Source organism: Labeo rohita, chromosome 21 (assembly GCF_022985175.1).
Source record: "Labeo rohita strain BAU-BD-2019 chromosome 21, IGBB_LRoh.1.0, whole genome shotgun sequence".
Lineage (NCBI taxonomy): Eukaryota > Metazoa > Chordata > Actinopteri > Cypriniformes > Cyprinidae > Labeo > Labeo rohita.
The window spans coordinates 13,954,662-13,973,358 of NC_066889.1; the positions used below are offsets into that span (position 1 = coordinate 13,954,662).

At 35.7% G+C, this 18,697-nt stretch overlaps 3 protein-coding genes across 5 annotated transcripts; 2 read left to right on the plus strand and 1 right to left on the minus strand.

The window, feature by feature from the left end:
- Positions 1-143: 143 nt before the first annotated feature.
- phkg1b (phosphorylase kinase, gamma 1b (muscle)) lies at positions 144-10,086 on the plus strand. 2 transcript variants are annotated; one of them, XM_051093740.1, is made up of 11 exons: positions 144-356; positions 489-614; positions 759-937; positions 2,435-2,489; positions 3,030-3,095; positions 3,795-3,958; positions 4,053-4,143; positions 5,186-5,339; positions 5,452-5,577; positions 5,666-6,782; positions 10,012-10,086. In XM_051093740.1, exons 2-10 carry the CDS (start codon positions 532-534, stop codon positions 5,930-5,932), a joined length of 1,185 nt encoding a protein of 394 aa, XP_050949697.1. In that variant the 5' UTR covers positions 144-356; positions 489-531; the 3' UTR covers positions 5,933-6,782; positions 10,012-10,086. The 2 variants fall into 2 exon arrangements, with proteins under 2 accessions (XP_050949697.1, XP_050949695.1); XM_051093738.1 differs by having other exon boundaries at positions 144-614.
- Positions 6,321-10,518, minus strand: sumf2 (sulfatase modifying factor 2). Its single transcript, XM_051093742.1, has 9 exons — positions 10,306-10,518; positions 9,435-9,579; positions 9,221-9,335; positions 8,997-9,041; positions 7,672-7,822; positions 7,488-7,543; positions 7,295-7,379; positions 6,631-6,772; positions 6,321-6,460 (listed from the first exon to the last, which is right to left on the minus strand). The coding sequence occupies exons 1-9, from the start codon at positions 10,361-10,363 to the stop codon at positions 6,370-6,372; spliced, it is 888 nt and encodes a 295-aa protein (XP_050949699.1). The 5' UTR covers positions 10,364-10,518; the 3' UTR covers positions 6,321-6,369.
- tmem179bb (transmembrane protein 179Bb) lies at positions 6,649-17,043 on the plus strand. 2 transcript variants are annotated; one of them, XM_051093743.1, is made up of 7 exons: positions 6,649-6,782; positions 10,012-10,091; positions 12,065-12,267; positions 12,834-13,030; positions 13,171-13,308; positions 14,681-14,759; positions 16,010-17,043. In XM_051093743.1, exons 1-7 carry the CDS (start codon positions 6,760-6,762, stop codon positions 16,163-16,165), a joined length of 876 nt encoding a protein of 291 aa, XP_050949700.1. In that variant the 5' UTR covers positions 6,649-6,759; the 3' UTR covers positions 16,166-17,043. The 2 variants fall into 2 exon arrangements, with proteins under 2 accessions (XP_050949700.1, XP_050949701.1); XM_051093744.1 differs by having other exon boundaries at positions 6,772-6,782; positions 11,424-12,267.
- Positions 17,044-18,697: the final 1,654 nt, after the last annotated feature.

Below are 18,697 nucleotides of genomic sequence, written 5' to 3' on the forward strand. Positions count from 1 at the left end.
AATTATGACTTGTATCTACACTGAACAACGTTTCTTAATCAATTAAAACCAATTGTTTACTGGAGTCAGTTGGTGAACGAAATGTTCAAACTGAGAACCGGTTCGACCGATTCAGTCATTCGACTCTTAAGAACGATTCATTCACGAAGCTGACATCACTTATTTATAGCAAACGCTTCTGGACCGAAAACTGGACTGGTGCACTATAAAGGTTATATAAAGAAACGACAGAAAAGCAATTAACTTCTAAGGCGTTTTGTTCTTGAGGGTGTTGTAACTAAGCGACGCCTGTTATGGGTGAGCAGAAGTATGAATTATGAGCTTCTATAAATACTAAAGGACGAGCCGCTATAAAAGTGAGTGAACTCAGTTAGTTCAAGAGTAGACTCTTTTGTTTCCTGTTTCCACCACGAATTATGGTGGAAACAATTTGACCCATGACTAAGTAAAATACTATACGTGTTTGTGTATGGGATCAACTTTAAAAGGACAAGGAATCTGAAGTACAGCACTGGATATCTGGATATCAGGATGACAAAAGAGGAGGAAAACCCAGAGTGGGTTGGTGGTCAAGAATTTAATGACAAATATGAACCAAAGGAGATATTAGGACGGTAAGTGTTGCCTGTCTTGATGAGGTTTGTGTTTGGAAAAAGTAATGTATAACAATTTAGACTGCAATAAAATAAATAACAATAAAGATACAATTCTAACATCAAAATTTACATTGTAAGTGCTGAATTTGTTTTCTCTACCAGAGGTGTGAGCAGTGTAGTTCGCCGATGTGTGGACAAACTGACTGGTCAGGAATATGCGGTAAAGATTATAGACATCACACCATCAGACAAAATGACACCTCAAGAGATAGAAGAAATCCAGCAGGCCACTGTGAAAGAGATCGACATTCTTCGAAAAGTGTCTGGACAGAAAAACATAAGTATGACTGGCCACTAGTTTTGATCCCTTTCACAATACTGTACATATACCACAAAATATACTGTTGAAGTCAAAAGTTTACATACACCTTGCAGAATCTGCAAAATGTTAATTTTATCAAGATAAGAGGGATCATACAAAATGCATGTTATTTTTTTACTTAATGCTGACCTGAATAAGATATTTCACATAAAAGACGATTACAGTCCACAAAAGAAAATAATAGTTGAATTTATATAGTTATTTAATTGTTTGAATTTTTTTTTTTTTTTTTTTTGTGATAGTTGTTCATGAGTGCTTTGTTTGTTCTAAACGGTTAAACTGTCCGCTGGTCTTCAGGTCCTACAGATTCTTTGGTTTTTCAGCATTTTTGTGTATTTGAACCCTTTCCAACAATGACTGTATGATTTTGAGATCCATCTTTTCACACTAGTTTCAAAGTTTACTCTATTTATATAGCACATTTAAAACAGCCACAAGACTGACCAAAGTGCTTTACACGTAGAGACATCATCCTAAAATTAGGAGTACACAATTACAGCCAAAGAGAGAGAAAAACAAAAACAAAACACATAAATAAGAAATATAATAGGCAAAGTAAAACCTAATAGGCCACTGAAAAGAAATGAGTTTTTAATGTCAACTGAGGAACTCATATGCAACTATTCCAGAAGGTTCAAACACTCGCTGATGCTTCAGAAGGCAACACGATCCGTTAAGAGTCGGGAGTAAAACTGTTTTAATTTGAAGATCAGGGTAAATTGAACTTATTTTTTTCTTCTGGGAAACATATAAGTATCTGTTGTAGCTTCTGAAGGGCAGTACTAAATGAAAAAAAAAAGATATTTAGGCAAAATAAGAGAAATGTACACATCTTCATTTTGTTCAAAAGTTTTCACCCCCCAGCTCTTAATGCATTGTTTTTCCTCCTGGAGCATCAGTTAGCGTTTGAACCTTCTGCAACAGTTGCATATGAGTCTCTCAGTTGTCCTCAGTGTAAAAAAGATGGATCTAAAAATCATACAGTCATTGTTGGAAAGGGTTCAAATACACAAAAAATGCTGAAAAACCAAAGAATTTGTGGGACCTTAAGGATTTTTCTGAAACAAAAACAAAACAAAACAAAAAAAAAAAACAGCTGTGGATCATTCAGGTAACAACACAGTATTAAGAATCAAGGGTATGTAAACTTTTGAACAGGGTTGTTTTTATAAATTCAGCTTTTATTTTCTCTTGTGGACTATATGTAAACATCTTTTATGTGAAATATCTCATTCAGGTCAGTACTAAATAAAAAAAACAACATGCATTTTGTATGATCCCTTTTATTTTGGTAAAATAATTAACATTTTGCAGATTCTGCAAGGTGTATGTCAACTTTTATCTTCAACAGTATCTTTTAAGAAATTCAATTTCTTTTTAAATTACAAAAATGAAAATGACAAAACTGTGGTGTTTCTGCAACATCAACAAATCAGATGTCTTTTCCCCCTCATAGTTCAACTGAAGGATTGCTTTGAATCAAAGGCTTTCTTCTTTTTGGTATTTGATCTGTAAGTACAGCTTCTTGTTCTTTCATGGCAAACAGTCTATGCATCAATATTGCTAGTGGTCACATTTAGCAAACACCATCAAAACTGTTTAAGTTTTGCACAGGCAAACTACTGAAACTTGGCCCAGAAAACACAGAAATGCAGTTTTATCCTCAATTTCCCTGGTAGCCAATTTTCACAGCTAACTGCTTTTTTGTTTACAATTTTGCATTCTGTTCAGATTTCTAGTTGTTCCCTGTGGAGATTATCGGTTGGTTCACACTCCGCAGCATACAGATAAGACACTGGCTATTCTAAGAGCCACAATAGGCTCATTGCCAAGATGCCAAGCTTCTGCCAGAGCCCAACTCTCAGTACAAACATATGTACAAAATCCCTCCAAATTTCTTCTTTTGACACTGATATTTTCAATAGATGCATTTAGAATTTCTACAGACAGAAATTATCTCTCTGTAATGTGCCAATTTTACCTCATTCCATAATTTTCTTCATTTTTAAAGTTTGTTAGTTTATGTTTAAAGATGCATTTTCTTTTAACAGGATGAAGAGAGGAGAACTCTTTGATTACCTCACAGAAAAAGTCACTCTAAGTGAGAAAGAGACAAGGTAATAAGTCTGATATGAATTTTCGATGCTCCTGTTTGTATTTGAACTGTGTAAAACAAATCCTATGCTAAATGTTGCCAACAACTAAAGGGCATTTTCAATGTTGTTGGGTTTAAAGTTAGGTCACGGCTCACTGCCATGCTCATAAATGTAGTGATCTGTCTACTTTTATGAATTGCTTTAAATGCTACCATTTAAAGGAAACGCCGGGTATTAAGATTTGTATGGCTGAATATAACGTAAATGATGTCTCTTACTTAAATATATAGTAGAAAACCCACAAAAGCTTTACGTTATTTAACAAATTCATATAGTTTTGCAACCATTTCACGTCATCGAAATAATGGTGCCCCCCATAATCCAAAGTATGCGATAAAACGCATAAACGTATAAAACGATGTCTATTTTTTAAGTAATGTAAATTTTTCATTGGTTTTCTACTACATATTTCAGTAAGAGATAATATTTGTTATTTTAAAAAATTTAAAAAACATACTGCCCCGAAACATTTTGTAGTTCATGTTGTTAAGTTGTTTTTAGCACATATATCCATAGAATCTCATACATCAAGTATAAAGTTAATCAGTGAAATTAATTTATAAAGCAACTCTAACCTATTCATTACAGCTGCTGTATTAATCTTAAAGGTAACATCTTGATTATTGGCAGAGTGCTCTCTTTTCTCTCTCTTCTTGATAGAAAGATTATGCGAGCTCTTCTGGAGGTGGTCGAGTATCTTCACACCCACAATATAGTCCATCGTGACCTGAAACCAGAGAACATTCTGTTAGATGATGATTTGAATATCAAACTCACTGATTTTGGCTTCTCGATCCAGATTGAGCCTGGACAAAGACTGAACGGTGAGTTCTTATGCGCACCTTTAAATATAAGCTTTCGTAAGAAATGCTTGCAGATACTGTAGTTTAGAAGAACATGCCTCTGTTTCACCCCTAGAGGTTTGTGGGACACCAGGTTACTTGGCTCCAGAAATCATTGAGTGTTCCATGGATCCCAACCATGCTGGCTATGGGCCTGCTGTTGACTTGTAAGTGCATAAAATAAGTATGCATCAGTGTTATTTTAGTTCTATATTCTGTTATATACAGTTGAAATCAAACGTTTACATACATCTTTACAATCTGCAAAATGTTTTTTTAGTGATAGTTGTTCATTAGTCCCTTGTTTGTCCTAAACAGTTAAACTGCCTGTTGTTCGTCAGAAAAATCTTTCAGGTCCCATAAATTCTGTATTTGAACCCTTTCCAACAATGACTGTATGATTTTGAGATCTTCTCATATGCAACTATTACAGAAGATTCAAACGCTCACTGATGCTTCAGAAGGAAACACGATGCAGTAAGAGCTGGGGGTGAAAACTTTTGAACAGAATGAAAATGTGTACATTTTTCTTATTTTAAGTATCATATTTTTTCATTTAGTACTGCCCTTTTGAAACTACAGAAGATACGTATATGTTTCCCAGAAGACAAAATAAGTTAAATTTACCCTGATCTTCAAATTCAAAAAGTTTTAACCCCCTGGCTCTTATTGCATTATGCTTCCTTCTGAAGCATCAGTGAGCATTTGAACCTTTTGTAATAGTTGCATATGAGTCCCTCAGTTGTCCCCAGTGTGAAAAGATGGATCTCAAAATCATACAGTCCTTGTTGGCAAGGGTTTAAATACACACACATGCTGAAAAACCAAAGAATTTATGGAACCTGAAGGATTTTTCTGAAGAACAGTGGGCAGTTTAACAGTTCAGGACAAACAAGGGACAAATCGAGCGTACATTAACTTTTGAACAGGGTCATTTTTATAAATTCATCTATTATTTTCTCTTGTGGACTGAAAGGACTCCCTGTTGCCTTCTCACATCAAAATCAACTGACATGTTTGTTCAGAACTGTATCTGAGGAAAATATTGCATTAACAGTCAAATAAACCAACCAAATAAATAATTACATGAACTTCCTAGCAGTGACAGCGAACCAGAAGAATTGTAACAGTAAATAATTACAGCAAACTAGCATGTCTGGTACATTAATGTGATGTTACATAACCTTCTTTCTGTCTTCTGTTGTGCAGGTGGAGCGCAGGAGTGATCTTCTACACTCTTTTGGCTGGATCTCCACCTTTCTGGCACAGGAAACAAATGCTGATGCTTCGAATGATTCTCGCAGGAAGCTACGAATTCGCCTCTCCGGAATGGGACGACCGATCGGACACTGTCAAAGACTTGGTACGTGTTGGTTGTCGTCCTATTTGTCTTGCCGACAGCCAGTTTCAAAAGCAGTAATGCAAAACTGTATGACAAAATGCCTTTCCAAAATCACCTTTTTTCTTCCCAGTAGATTTCCAGGTTATTAGTTGTGGACCCGCAAAGCCGCTACACAGCCACAGAAGCCCTCAATCACCCGTTCTTCCAACAGTACGTGGTTGCGGAAGTACGTCATTTCAGCCCTTACAGAAAATTCAAGGTAAAGAGCAAATATTTTACATGAGTTCTCAAAGAAGGCATAGATTTTGAGGTTTTGCATTTCACCCTACACCACTGTTGTCCTGCAGGTTATTTGTATGACCGTACTTGCTGCCATGCGTATCTACTGCAACTATCGTCGTGCTAAACCTGTCACGAAGGAAGTGATCCGCAGCGACCCGTACGCCATCAAACCTCTACGCAAGATGATCGACGCGTGTGCCTTTAAAATCTACGGCCACTGGGTGAAGAAAGGGCAAACTCAGAACAGAGCAGCTTTATTTGAGAACACTCCAAAAGTTATTCTGCTCTCCATTGCAGCTGAGGAGATGGATGGATCATCCAGGACTTGGTGAGGGTTCATTATCTCCGAATAATCCCAGATACCACAATTTACCTCAGTAGCACGTTGATATTGGTCCAAAAATACACCTCTACTGCTCGACAGCATATTTCCTACTTGTTTACACAGTGAGAAGGAAATAACAATGCTAAAAATGTACAACTGAGACCTGAAGTATTTAATATGTGTGGTATTATTTAATACAATTACATTTTTATTCTATTTTAAATATATGACGTTATTTACATTTTATATCTAAATGATTTCAGTAACCATAAAGAAAGGCTAAAAAAAAAACAGAAAACTATAAGATTAAGATGATTTTAATTTCACAGTATTTTGTCTAAAAAAGCAGATATAACACTGAATTCCAAAAGTTTGTGTCTCCACAGGAGAAATACAGTATCAATCCCATAATGCACTGGCATCAACTCTTAAACATATTGGCTCTTAAAGCTCAGTTTTTTTCTGTTTTGCATTTGAGCCCATAGCACAGCGGAAGCCCAGGTTATCAGAGGCCGAATCTGGTGTGTTTCCCATCCTGCATGTGAGAATATAAAAATAAGTTTTTATGTATCACATTCTCATAAACTGCTGTTGCAATTGTTGACAGGAATTGGAACTGTTAAATCAATTGCATAATGAATAATAAAAGCCTAATAAAAGTTGACTTTGAATCATATGAATGTAGCAGGATGGAGCATGACTGACCTAGTGGTGACACGAGCTCTGTGATTGGCTGAGCCATCAGCCGTGTCGATCCAGGATGCTCCGCGCAGGACGTACATGGTTTGAGCACCAGGAAAACGTGAGGAGGTCCATTCCCAGACATTACCCAGCATGTCATATAGTCCTGGAACAAGGTGGGATATTATTCTCTAAATTCAGAGCAATAGTAAGAGAGTTACACAACTGTTCAAAAGTTTGGGGTCAGTATTTATAATTATTTTTATTTTCAAATAAATGCTGTTTCTTTGAACTATTCTTAAAAAATCCTGAAAAAAGCAACTTTCCAACTTTGATAATAATGTTTATTGAGCAACAAATCAGCATATTAGAATGATTTCTGAAGGATCATGTGACAATGAAGACTGGAAAATTCAGCTATCACAGAAATAAAATGCATTTTAAAATATATATTTTAAACTGTAATTATATTTCACAATATTACTATTGTACTGTACTTTTGATCAAATAAATGCAGCCTTGGTGAGCAAAAGAGATTTAAATACATTAAGCAAACCTTACTAAACCCCAAACTTCTGAATGTAGATTTCCTGTAGATCTTTGTCTATAAATTATGAATATGAGTTATTGATAAAATGTGACACAGCATCAGTACAGTGTGTGAAACCATACTGTAGTTACTACATACCATAATTATTCTGTGGAGGATAGGCAGTCACAGGAGCTACACCATGATAACCATCTTCTGCGGCGTCCCTATCTGGAAACGGGCCCTTTGTACAAAGAGTTTGCAGTTTACCAACAGCTAAGAAGAACTATCCTAAGGGAAAATAAATATTTGTCCCACCTGCTATGGACAAGAATATACTGAATATACTGACTTGCCACAGGTTAGTCCGGTTTAGCAAGAACTTGTTGCCCCATGGGTAGGTCCTGCCTGAAATACAAAAATGTGCTGGCTATGATCGCTACATAAAATTAATAAATTAGGTGGACAATATTGTATGACAAGAGTAAGACAGCAGTTTTTTAGGCGCTGGGAGGCATAAGGTTTTTTTGGCTTGCCTTCTAGACCTCCACGTGCAGCCATTTCCCACTCTTCCTCAGTTGGCAGCCTTTTCTTCTTCCACTGACAGTAGGTTTGGGCATCATTCCAGCTGACCTGCACCACAGGGGATTCCAGTCTGTCCTTGATACCAGAGCCTGGACCTGCCGGCTGCACACATCAAAACCAGAGAACCCAGACATTCGTACAGTAAATACTGATTAATAAATACAAAATTTAAAAGTATATATGAAGCGTCCATCAAATACTTTTACTTCAGACTTGCTAAATTCCAGCCTCAGCCCAATTAGAAGTACCAGTACTTACATAGAAACCTATACAAAGTAGCCAGGAAGAAATGCTCATTTTAAAGAAAAACGTCAGATGGATTTAGCTGGTTTTGCATCTGAACTCTTCATATACACTACCAGTCAAAAGATTTTAATGTTTTTAAATGTTTTTCTCTTCTGCTCAACAAGCCTGCATTTATTTGATCCAAAGTACAGCAAAAGCAGTGATATTGTGAAATATTTTTACTGTTTAAAATAAGAGTATATTTTAAAATGTAATTTATTTCTGTGATCAAAGCTACTTTTTCAGCATCATTACGCCAGTCTTCAGTGTCATCATTCTAACATGCTGATTTACTGTTCAAACATTTATTATTACCAATATTTAAAACAGTTGAGTACATTTTTTTCAGGATTCTTTGATGAATAGAAAGATCCAAAGATCAGCTTTTATCTGAAATAAAAAAAAAAAGTTTTTGTAACATTATACGCTGTACTATTCAAAAGCTTGGAGTCAGTATGATTTTTTTTTTTTTTTTAATTAAGAAATAAATTATAGAAATTAATACTTTCATTTAGCAAGGATGCTTTACATTGTTCAGAAGTGATTTATAATGTTACAAAAGATTTCTTTTTCAGATAAATGCTGTTTTTCTGAACTTTCTATTCATCAAAGAAACTTGATTCTACACCGCTGTTTTCAACATAATTTTTCAGATTTCTGAAGGATCATGTGACACTAAAGACTGGAGTAATGATGCTTAAAATTCAGCTCTGAAATCACAGGAATAAATTACATTTTAAAATATATACAAATAGAAACCAGTTATTTTAAATAGTAAAAAATATTTCAGAGTTTTACTGCTTTTGCTGTACTTTGGATCAAATAAATCCAGGCTTGGTGAGCCTGACTTCTTTAAAAACATAAAAAATCTTACTGTTCAAATATTTTGACTGGTAGTGTATATAAGCCACTTATTAAAGTCATTTATACATTTCTAGAATTATTAATAATGTATTTTGAAAGTCTGCACATTAAGTGTTAACTACGTCACCTGTCTCCAGAAAACTTTCTCGACTGGTAACCACCACGGAGCCGACTAGGAACGAAGAAATAGGTCATTTTCAAGAGAACAAGGGGGGTTAGGGAGAAAATCTATAAAATACAGTGTTTAGATCAATGTAAATTACCATTTAAACACTCCAAAAATCAGACACAAGGATTAGACATTCAATATAGTCTATTTTGTTTCTTTATGCTCCTACTTTGGGTTCATACCTCAATTTTCTGAGTGACTTTACTTTTCAGTTGATCTGAGACAAAATCCTGGAACACAAAACTCCAACCAAACTTTTCAGCTTCTGTTTTATATTTCTGCTGTCTGACAAATTCCCTGGAATGAACACAAGCAGCTGTATCAGGCCAGTAAGAGGATACACAAGCAGTAGGAAGATAAAGTAGGGTTTGCATCAATATCTTAAATGAAAAGTACCTAAAGTCAGAGTTCGTGACAGGATACTTGTCTATCTTAAATGGCTGGAGAGTCACAGCTCGTGTTGGTGATTCCCCATCTCTCCCATCAGCAGCACTGGTTCCCATCATCATTTTCCCACCAGGAATAGACACCATCTCATCAACTGCCAAAACAAATTGTTATTTATCATAAAATATCTACGTACAACAAATGGTTGGTTCAGAATCTAACATTTCCACACAGTTTTCACTAAAACATCACGTTTGTGTTTCTTCAGTTTAATTTTATTTAAACTACACTAATTTGAATGGTTTTCTTTCAAACAATATTGGAAACTTGTGCCATGCTTTTATTTATTTTTGCTACCAAATGCCTTTTATATATAATTTTATTGCGTTATACTTTTCCCGGAGACAGAAGTTCTATCAAAACTATGATTTATTATTCTAGACACCTGAATAAACATCAACTATTTCATATGGTATGAAAATGGTTTTCAATAAAATCTTTTAGACAAATGACGTCCCGCAGCTGTGGCGTCATTATTTTTGTTTTAAGTTTAAGTTTTTTTTAAAAAAGTTTACTTGTCTAACAGAAACAACAACAACAACAGTGTCGGTAAAGAACTGGAGATGAAATATGACGTGGTGTGTGAAGAAAATAAGGAAAACCAAGGTAAATGTCTCTTGTGACCACAATATTTTTATCAAATTGTAATTTTGTTTATTTTAAATACGCCTAGGCTTATTTATATATTGACAGTGACATGACAGTGGTGAGTAATGCCAAGTTAAAAGCTTTTAGTAACTATGACATACCGGCGAAAATTATGTTAAAATTATGTTTTTAAAAGAAAGTAATGAAATACTGATTTTTTGGGACTTCCTACCTGCTGCACAAGATATGATGCACAATAATACGAGATATAACGTTTTCCAAGAAATCATTATGATAAATATAAAGAGACGTGGTGGACAGGTTCTTGTCCAGGGTCTGATTTATCAAACTATAAACAAAATAAGCACATACAGCTTTATCTAAAAACATAAAAACGTTTAACAATAACACTGCAAAGTTCAGTCATTCAATGTCCTTCTACGCATCGACGAGGCTCGTTGAAAAATTTTCATCGCCATCTATTGGTTTGGAAGGCAAATTAAATGACCATTTCACCCAAAAATAAAAATTCTGTCACCATTTACTCACTCTCAAGTTGTTCTAAACCTGTATGAATTTCTTTTTTCTCTCCCTCTGCCTTGTATGGACAAGAAGTAGGCTACTATCCCTGCTGAAAAAAAACAACAACAAAAAAAAAAACAATAGACACCATAACAAAAACTGTAATGGTTTTACTGTTTATAATGGGACTTGTATTGATTTTAATGGAAACTGTAATGGACCCTGTGGGTTTCTACTAGTAATTCGTCGCCTTCTATTGGTGGCTTGTTAAAACCACTAAATCCCAAAAAACACTACTGAAAAACATTTTTAAGCGGTTTTAATGGTTAAAAGTTAAGCCTATTTATGACCCTGGACCACAAAACCAGTCATAAGTGTAAATTTCTCGAAATTGAGAATTTTACATCATCTGAAAGCAGAATACATAAGCTTTCTGTTGATGTATGGTTTGTTATGATAGGACAATATTTGACCGAGATGCAACTATTTGAAAATCTGAAATATGAGGGTGCAAAAAAATCAAAATATTGAGAAAATCACCTTTAAATTGTCCATATGAAGTTCATAGCAATGCATATTACTTATCAAAAAATAAGTTTTGATATATTTACGGTGGGAAATTTACAAAATATCTTCATCGAACATGATCTTTACTTAATATCCTAATGATTTTTGTCATAAAAGAAAAGTTGATACATTTGACCCATCCAATAAATTTTTGGCTATTGCTACAAATAAACCTGTGCAACATAAGACTGGTTTTGTTGTCCAGAGTCACATTTGTAGTGAAAACCATTTGAATTTCTGTGTTTCTATTGTTTTCAGCAGGGATGGAAGTCAGTAGGGATCAGAAACTGTTTGGTTCTTCAAAATATCTTCTTTTGTCTTCCAAAGAAATAAATTCAGACAGGTAACAACTTGAAGGTGAGTTAAAGATGAAAAAATGTTTATATTTGGGTGAACTATCCCTTTATTCCTGGTGCACTGTTTTCATCCTATTCATTTGTTTTTATTCCTGTTAATTGTTGTCACAGCTCACTTACTTTTCAGCTATTAGTAAATAACTTTATTTTTACTCTAATAAATAGCAAATCTTTCATAACTATCATTAGTGTAATCATCACGGACATGGAGACGCAACTAATTCACTTTTATCTTTTTTTTATGTATAGTTCAGCTGTTGATTATTTGTGAGATCATATCTTTATGCCTGTTTATACTTTTCTCTCATATCAACAACTGGTCTGTCATAAGCAGATACTGATATATCTGATATTTAGAAAAAGGTGGGTTTTTTTGTTTGTTTGCTTTTTTGAGTAAATCATAATTTATAGCTGTATGGCACATGCTTCAGGCTAGCTAGACCTGAATGCAGTCATTTATTATAGCCAACCTAATAGCAATGCTGTGAAATTCTTCGGCCCGATTGTCAAAAATGATTCTGAAAAGCAACATTGTTGTGAGGACAGGACATGCTTTAGAGACGATCCACACAGCACAGCAGTTCGAAGAGCACATGAATGAGGTATTCGGCTGCTTGACTCCGAAAGACAGTGACCGTGAGAGCATGTTCATGATGGGACTACCATGGCTGCTAGTTTTGGAGCTTGTCCTTTACGCTGGTTGTTTCATCTGTGGAGTGATAGCTGCCGCCTGGATGACACTCACTCAGGTAACACCAATTAATCATCTCCACAATGTCTGATCATTGCTATTTTGGGAGCACTGAAAGTGTAAAATTATTTATCATGAAGAAAACTAAAAGCATAATGTCTCAGTGTTTTAAGTGTCTTAGTTCAGAGTTTTAAGTATTAAGGTTGCAAGTTTGCATACATGAAACATTGTGTGATCATACAGTATGTCACTATGTTTATTGAAGTGGTCAGATTATTTTCTTATTTTTTTGAGGGAGATGAATTGATTTTTAAATCCTTTTCAATTACAGGCTACATCTGTTATTCATAATTATTTTGAAATACATGTCAAATTTAAAATAAAACATAGAATGTGTTATGTTGCTAATCTCAAGTCAGACCCTCTTGAGCTTCAAAATTGAATCACCATGTGATCATTTGGCCTTTCGTACCACATTATAGCTTATTAGAGTCATATGATACAGAGACAAAAGCTCTTAGCACAGCTCTTTCCTATGTGAGTGTCAGATATATACAAATCTTTCGAAATAGTCCTATATTTATCACACGCAAATATAGATGATTTTTGTTGATTGTCTTTTAGGGTCACTTTGATGGACGGTGCATCCTTTATGGAAGTGTTCATTATAATGCATCTGGCCAGGCTCTGATCGTAGAAGGTTCCAGTTCTCCTTCCGTCTGCTATTTTGTATCAGCCATCGCTGTGTGCATGGCTATTTATTGCTTTTCCCTTATTCTTTACTGGATCTATGCCAGCTGTTTAGATGAGGATGTGAGAAGGTGAATGTATTGACCTTTCTGTTGACATTTTCCATAATTCTTTTATAGTTTATGTTTCGCATTCCACTTACTTTTATTTATGCAGATGGGATTTAACATTCAAATTAACTTTTTTGTTTTTGTCTTGCATGTATGTGCAGGGGGGCTTTTTCTCTCAACGCCTCTCTGGGAGTCTGTGGTCTTCTTCTGTTTTTTCTCTTGGTATCAGGATGTATTCTCAAGATCGGTCGGGACAGCCTGTGTTTCTCTGTCCTTCATAACACTCCCTCCATTACCAGGTGATTTAATCTCCTTTCTTTTGTGTATAGCATTCTGCATTTTAAGAACCACTCGGATAGCACACATACATCTTGGAGACGTCTATTTGACGTCTGCATTTACATCTGCAAGACGTAGTTTGCTCATCTGCAATACGTCTATTGGAAGTTTCCTATCAGATGTCAAATAGATGATTTTTAAGATGTTTATGCTTTAGAATGTATGTAAAACTGACATCTTACAGATGTCTGCCAGACGTCTGTACACAGCAGATGCTTTCCAGAGTCATCTTGCAGACGTACGTGTGCTATCTCCACAGAAATACCCACGTACCTGTGGGAACTTTTTCGCGGAAACGTATATATATCACATCAGCTTCCAACAGAAATGAACACTAAAACAGCGAGCACTTGTAATTGTTTTCGTACACAGTTATGATTACAGCTCCACATTTCACTTTCTGGACATAACAGCCTTGCTCAGTAGTACTTTGGATGCGGAATCCTTAGCCTAGATACGAATCCCGTCAAAAACATGACTCAACAATGAAAGAGCTGAAAAATGACAGATCGAAAAACAAGCTAATGGTAAACGTTATTTTAAAACGTCATGGAGCATTAGAGTTATAGGGCCACCCGGACATTTCAGAACTGCACGTACAAAATCATCATCACGTAAAACGTACCATATGTACGTTCATCTTTTCAGGAGTGAAAAACGACCTCTCTGTTAGCGCCACTCAGTGGACATTTCACATCAAATATGTGACCCTGGACCACAGAACCAGTCATAAGGGTAAATTTTTTGAAATTGAGCTTTATACATCATCTGAAAAAACAAGCTTTCCATTGACGTATGGTTTGTTAGGATAGGACAATATTTGGCCGAGATGCAACTATTTGAATATATGGAATCTGAGGGTGTAAAAAAAATCTAAATATTGACAAAATCACCTTTAAAGTTGTCCAAATGAAGCTCTTACTAATGCATATTACTAATCAAAAATCAAGTTTTAATATATTTACAGTAAGAATTTTACTAAATATCTTAATGAAACATGATCTTTACTTAATTTCCTAATGATTTTTGGCATAAAAGAAAAATCAATAATTTTGACCCATACAATGTATTTTTGGCTATTGCTACAAATATAGCCCAGCGACTTAAGACTGGTTTTGTGGTCCAGGGTCACATATGTCACGAAACGTACATGGCGGTACGTGTTTCGCGTCTTGTTAAAAGTTCCCACAGGTACGTTTTCGTCATGAGTTCAACATATTTCAGTAATTTTATGCTTTAGTACTACTTTTATCCCCTCCATGTTTCTTTAGGGGTTCCATACAAAAGTCATGTCAAGTTAAAAATGCACTGCTGGAAATGTTTTTGTTTTAGTTGTGAAGATGCAGAAAATAAGACATGGGCCCACCCGTACACTGGAAATCAGTTCTACACAGGACTGTACAGTACTGAGGTTAGTACTATGGTTTCGTTATTTTTCATTTTTCATAAGGTCATCAATCTCTCCTGCAGTTTTCTTGAGTTGAGAACACATGACCGTCAATAAGAAATTTATTTCGCTAACCCAAACAGCTGAACACCTTCTGCTGCAAAATTAAATTAGTTGTGAGCAACAAACAAACATGTGAATAGGGTGTTTCTACAGCGGCCTCTGTAACTGAAAGCTTTTATGTGATGCTGCCTCCACACCAACAGGTGTCAGTATACATGCTTAGGGCTTCCTAGTGTTTCTTTATGCATGTTATTATTTGTATTAAAGGGTTAGTTCACCCAAAAATAAAAATTACCCCGTGATTTACTCAACCTCAAGCCATCCTAGGTGCATATGACTTTTTTTTTTCTTTCAGACGAATACAATTGGAGTTATATTAAAAATGTCCTGGCTCCTCCAACCTTTATAATGGCAGTGAATGGGTGTTGAGATTTTGAAGTCTAATAAAGTGCATCCATCCATCATAGTAAGTGCTCCACACAGCTCCGGGGGGTTAATAAAGGCCTTCCAAAGGGAACTGGTGAATTTGTGTAAGAAAAATATCCATATTTAAAACATAATCTCTAGTTTTCGTTCACTGTCATGTGTACGTTTAAGAGAGAGTGGCGTTCCAGTGGATGATGTAGGACGCAGGTATAGTGTAAGCTCTGGTGAGAATATGCTAGTCTCTCGAGAACCAAGTTTTGTTTACAGGAGCAAAGGAAAACCAGTCTCTTCGTGGCTTATATTGAAGTCCTCATTTTTAATTTGTGACCAGTGTTTTGTTTGTTCCGCGTTCGTCACTGTGTTCGCCTACGTCCTACGTCATCCACTGGAGCGCCACTTTCTCGTAAATGTATGTACGACAGTTAGCGGAAACTAGAGATTTCAGTTTATAAAGTTTTAAATATGGATATTTTTCTTACACAAACACATCAGTTTGCTTCAGAAGGCCTTTATTAATTCACTGAAGCATTGTGGAGTACTTTTTATGATGGATGGATGCACTTTATTGAACTTCAAAAACACCCATTCACTGCCATTATAAAGTTTGGAAGAGCCAGGACATTTTTTTAATATAACTTTGTCTGAAAGTCATCACCTAGAATGGCTTGAGGGTGAGTAAATCATGGGGTAATTTTCATTGTTGGGTGAACTATCCCTTTAATTCTGTAAAAATAAACCTCTTGTGTTTCTTAAGCAGTCACCCCTTATGTTTCTCTCCTCTCCAGAGATCTATGTGGGTAAGCTTCTTCTTCTGGGTGTTAATAACGGCCGTGGTGGTCATACAGAAACGCCAGAGCTCAAGGTTGAAGGTTTGGGGCGATGATGAGTGGAGCCGTGCTGAGACAGAGCCCTTCCTCCATCGCCCGTCCCGCCAGAGATAAATCACCAGAGGTCACTATTACATGAGCTTATGTAGTGTTTAGTACATACCCTTAGATGGGACCACAAGTAGTTATGAAATATCGTATAATATTTTCCTTGCAACATTTGAATTTTTATTTAGTTATTCACATAAACAGTTATTTGATGTATGATAGCTAATTACATACACAAAGTATAAATATGTCCAAAGACGTCTAAGACCATGTCTTTGGACATGACAGATATAAGAAAAATACGAAATGCTAATATACAGTCAACCAACCATTATTGCAAAATAAAGTAATCAAGACCTCAAAACAAAGAGGAGAGTTCCTGCTTACTACAAGGATATTTAGTCCATTATAAATAATAAATAAATGAATGGACACAGTATTGTAATCAGAGTTTAAATAATTTTATATTATAATTATCTTAATTATAGTATATTGGCTATGTAAATTATATATATTACTGACACTTTCAGCAATAACAGTACTTTTCTACATGTTGCACTTAAAGGGATAGTTCAACCAAAAATGAAAATTCTGTCATTACTCATCCTACAGTCGTTTCAAACAGCCCAGAAAGATAGTAAGAACTAAGGCAAAGGTAGTTCTTTGCAACCAAAAAGTATTCTCATAGCTTCATAAAAGGTATTACGAGTTTGTAACAAAATGAGGGTGAGTAATTAATGACAAAATTACTATCCCTTTAACGTCTTAAAATAAGAGCTAAATGTGAAGATGGGAATGGGGATCTGTATTTTGTATCCATATTTATGTTACTGTCTTTCAAGATTGTGAAACGTTGTGCTTGTGTGCTTAGTGTAAAATATTAATTCTTTACAAATGTGTGCTGTGGATTGTTTAGAGAATTAAATTAAAAATGTCAATAAGTGTGAGTGTGTAAAATCATGACGGTTTTCAAAAAGGTTTGCTAAACACACCCTCATCAGCCATTGGTCGATAGTCCCACCCCAAACTCTGGTTGAGTGATTGCTGTTGTCTCAGCATTAGATTTTAATTTAAATAAAGAAATTCCACATTACATCTAATGATGTTAATTAGCAGATCACTATTTTTTCTATCAATTCTGTCAATTTTCATTGAATTTAAGTGACTGGACAAGCTGTGTTTCAGAGCTGCTTACTCAGTTTGCGAGCTTGTCTCTCTTTGGCTTCAAATGCCACCTTAGTGTCCATCAGAACTTCCAGCGCTTTGGACATCTCAGCCATGTCCTGTTGAAGCACATCGCTTTGGCTGAGGAGACTCTGGCTCTCCTCTCTCAGCTGCTCAGCTAGAGCGGCCATCTGCGCGCTCTCCTCCTGACACTGCGCGTGCAGCTGAATGGCCAATGAGAGCAAGCCCTCCGCGTGGCTCACCACTGAGTCCAGCTGGTCCTTCGACATCCTGTTGTTCTTCACTTCACAGCTGCGCCACACCAAGTCCAGATGGATAGAGGAGTAAGAAAAAATTATCAAACAAGACAAAGTTAGAATGATTAATATTGACAGCTTATCCACCTTATTCTTCAATGCAAAAGTAAGCATATGGGTGAGACTTCCAGTTGATTAGCCACTATAGGGAAATAACGAGAAGAAGAATACATTGCAGAAAATGGTAAAACTGTTTCCACTACAAACCAGCGTGTTCATAATTAAGATAATACACTAAAATAATTTAGTAAGACACCAGTTGGCAATATCAAGCAGTAAAACCAGCTGTTTTGTACAGCTACAAATAGCTGGATGCAGATGAGAGTGTAAGCCAAACACATAAAACAAATGGCCACGCCTACTTTTACGGAAAAATAAGGTGGATAGTAACTAAATTTGGAGTCAAATCAAATTGCACACATTTCTGTTTTCACAAACACCCATTTTAAAGACACAATATGTCATTTTCGCCCCTAGAGAGCACATATTCAAAACAAACAACAAAACAAAGGCGTGGTTTGATGGTGCTGTGATTGAGTGTGGAATCATGGGAGTTGTCGTGAAAGCTGTGGAAGTGAAATAAGGCCACTGGAGCGATTGCTAATGAGAGAATGTGCGTTCGTCACCTGTCTCATACAACAAATCCATGTTTTCTACAAAATAAAACCGAAGGTGTTTCATATCAGGCGATGCAATGACACGTTATTAAAAATAACTTTTTTCTGAATATATTTTTGCTATTGCTGTTGGGTAAACAAGTGAACACAATGAATCAAATATATAATCAAGGCAGTTTGAAGCTAAAAGCTTTGAACTTTGGTAACTATGTTAACAAATAAAGTTGATAATAACTATAAGATAGTTAACATAAATCTCAGGTTATATCAAGTTGTCATGTTTCAAATGTCATTAATTTGTGTTTTGGTGGGTTCTGGTGTGACAGTTTGCTCTGCTACTGTATGTCACACATCACAAAAGGTGTTCTTAGAAACTAACGTTGCCCAATTTAATATATTGGCCACATTATTAGGTACACCTTCTCATAGGTTCAACAAGGTTCTAGAAACATCCCTTAAGCCGGGCTCACACTACAGGATTTTTGAAAATCCTAACCAAT

Coding starts and splice junctions, on each gene's coding strand:
- phkg1b (XM_051093738.1), top strand. CDS start 532: ATGACAAAAGAGGAGGAAAACCCAGAGTGGGTTGGTGGTCAAGAATTT. Junction 615..758: donor CCAAAGGAGATATTAGGACG/GTAAGTGTTGCC, acceptor TTTCTCTACCAG/AGGTGTGAGCAGTGTAGTTC. Junction 3,096..3,794: donor CTAAGTGAGAAAGAGACAAG/GTAATAAGTCTG, acceptor TCTTCTTGATAG/AAAGATTATGCGAGCTCTTC.
- tmem179bb (XM_051093743.1), top strand. CDS start 6,760: ATGTCATATAGTCCTGGAACAAG. Junction 13,031..13,170: donor TTAGATGAGGATGTGAGAAG/GTGAATGTATTG, acceptor ATGTATGTGCAG/GGGGGCTTTTTCTCTCAACG. Junction 13,309..14,680: donor AACACTCCCTCCATTACCAG/GTGATTTAATCT, acceptor TTTTTGTTTTAG/TTGTGAAGATGCAGAAAATA.
- sumf2 (XM_051093742.1), bottom strand. CDS start 10,363: ATGATTTCTTGGAAAACGTTATATCTCGTATTATTGTGCATCATATCT. Junction 9,336..9,434: donor GTCACGAACTCTGACTTTAG/GTACTTTTCATT, acceptor TGTTCATTCCAG/GGAATTTGTCAGACAGCAGA. Junction 7,380..7,487: donor ACCGGACTAACCTGTGGCAA/GTCAGTATATTC, acceptor CTTTGTACAAAG/GGCCCGTTTCCAGATAGGGA.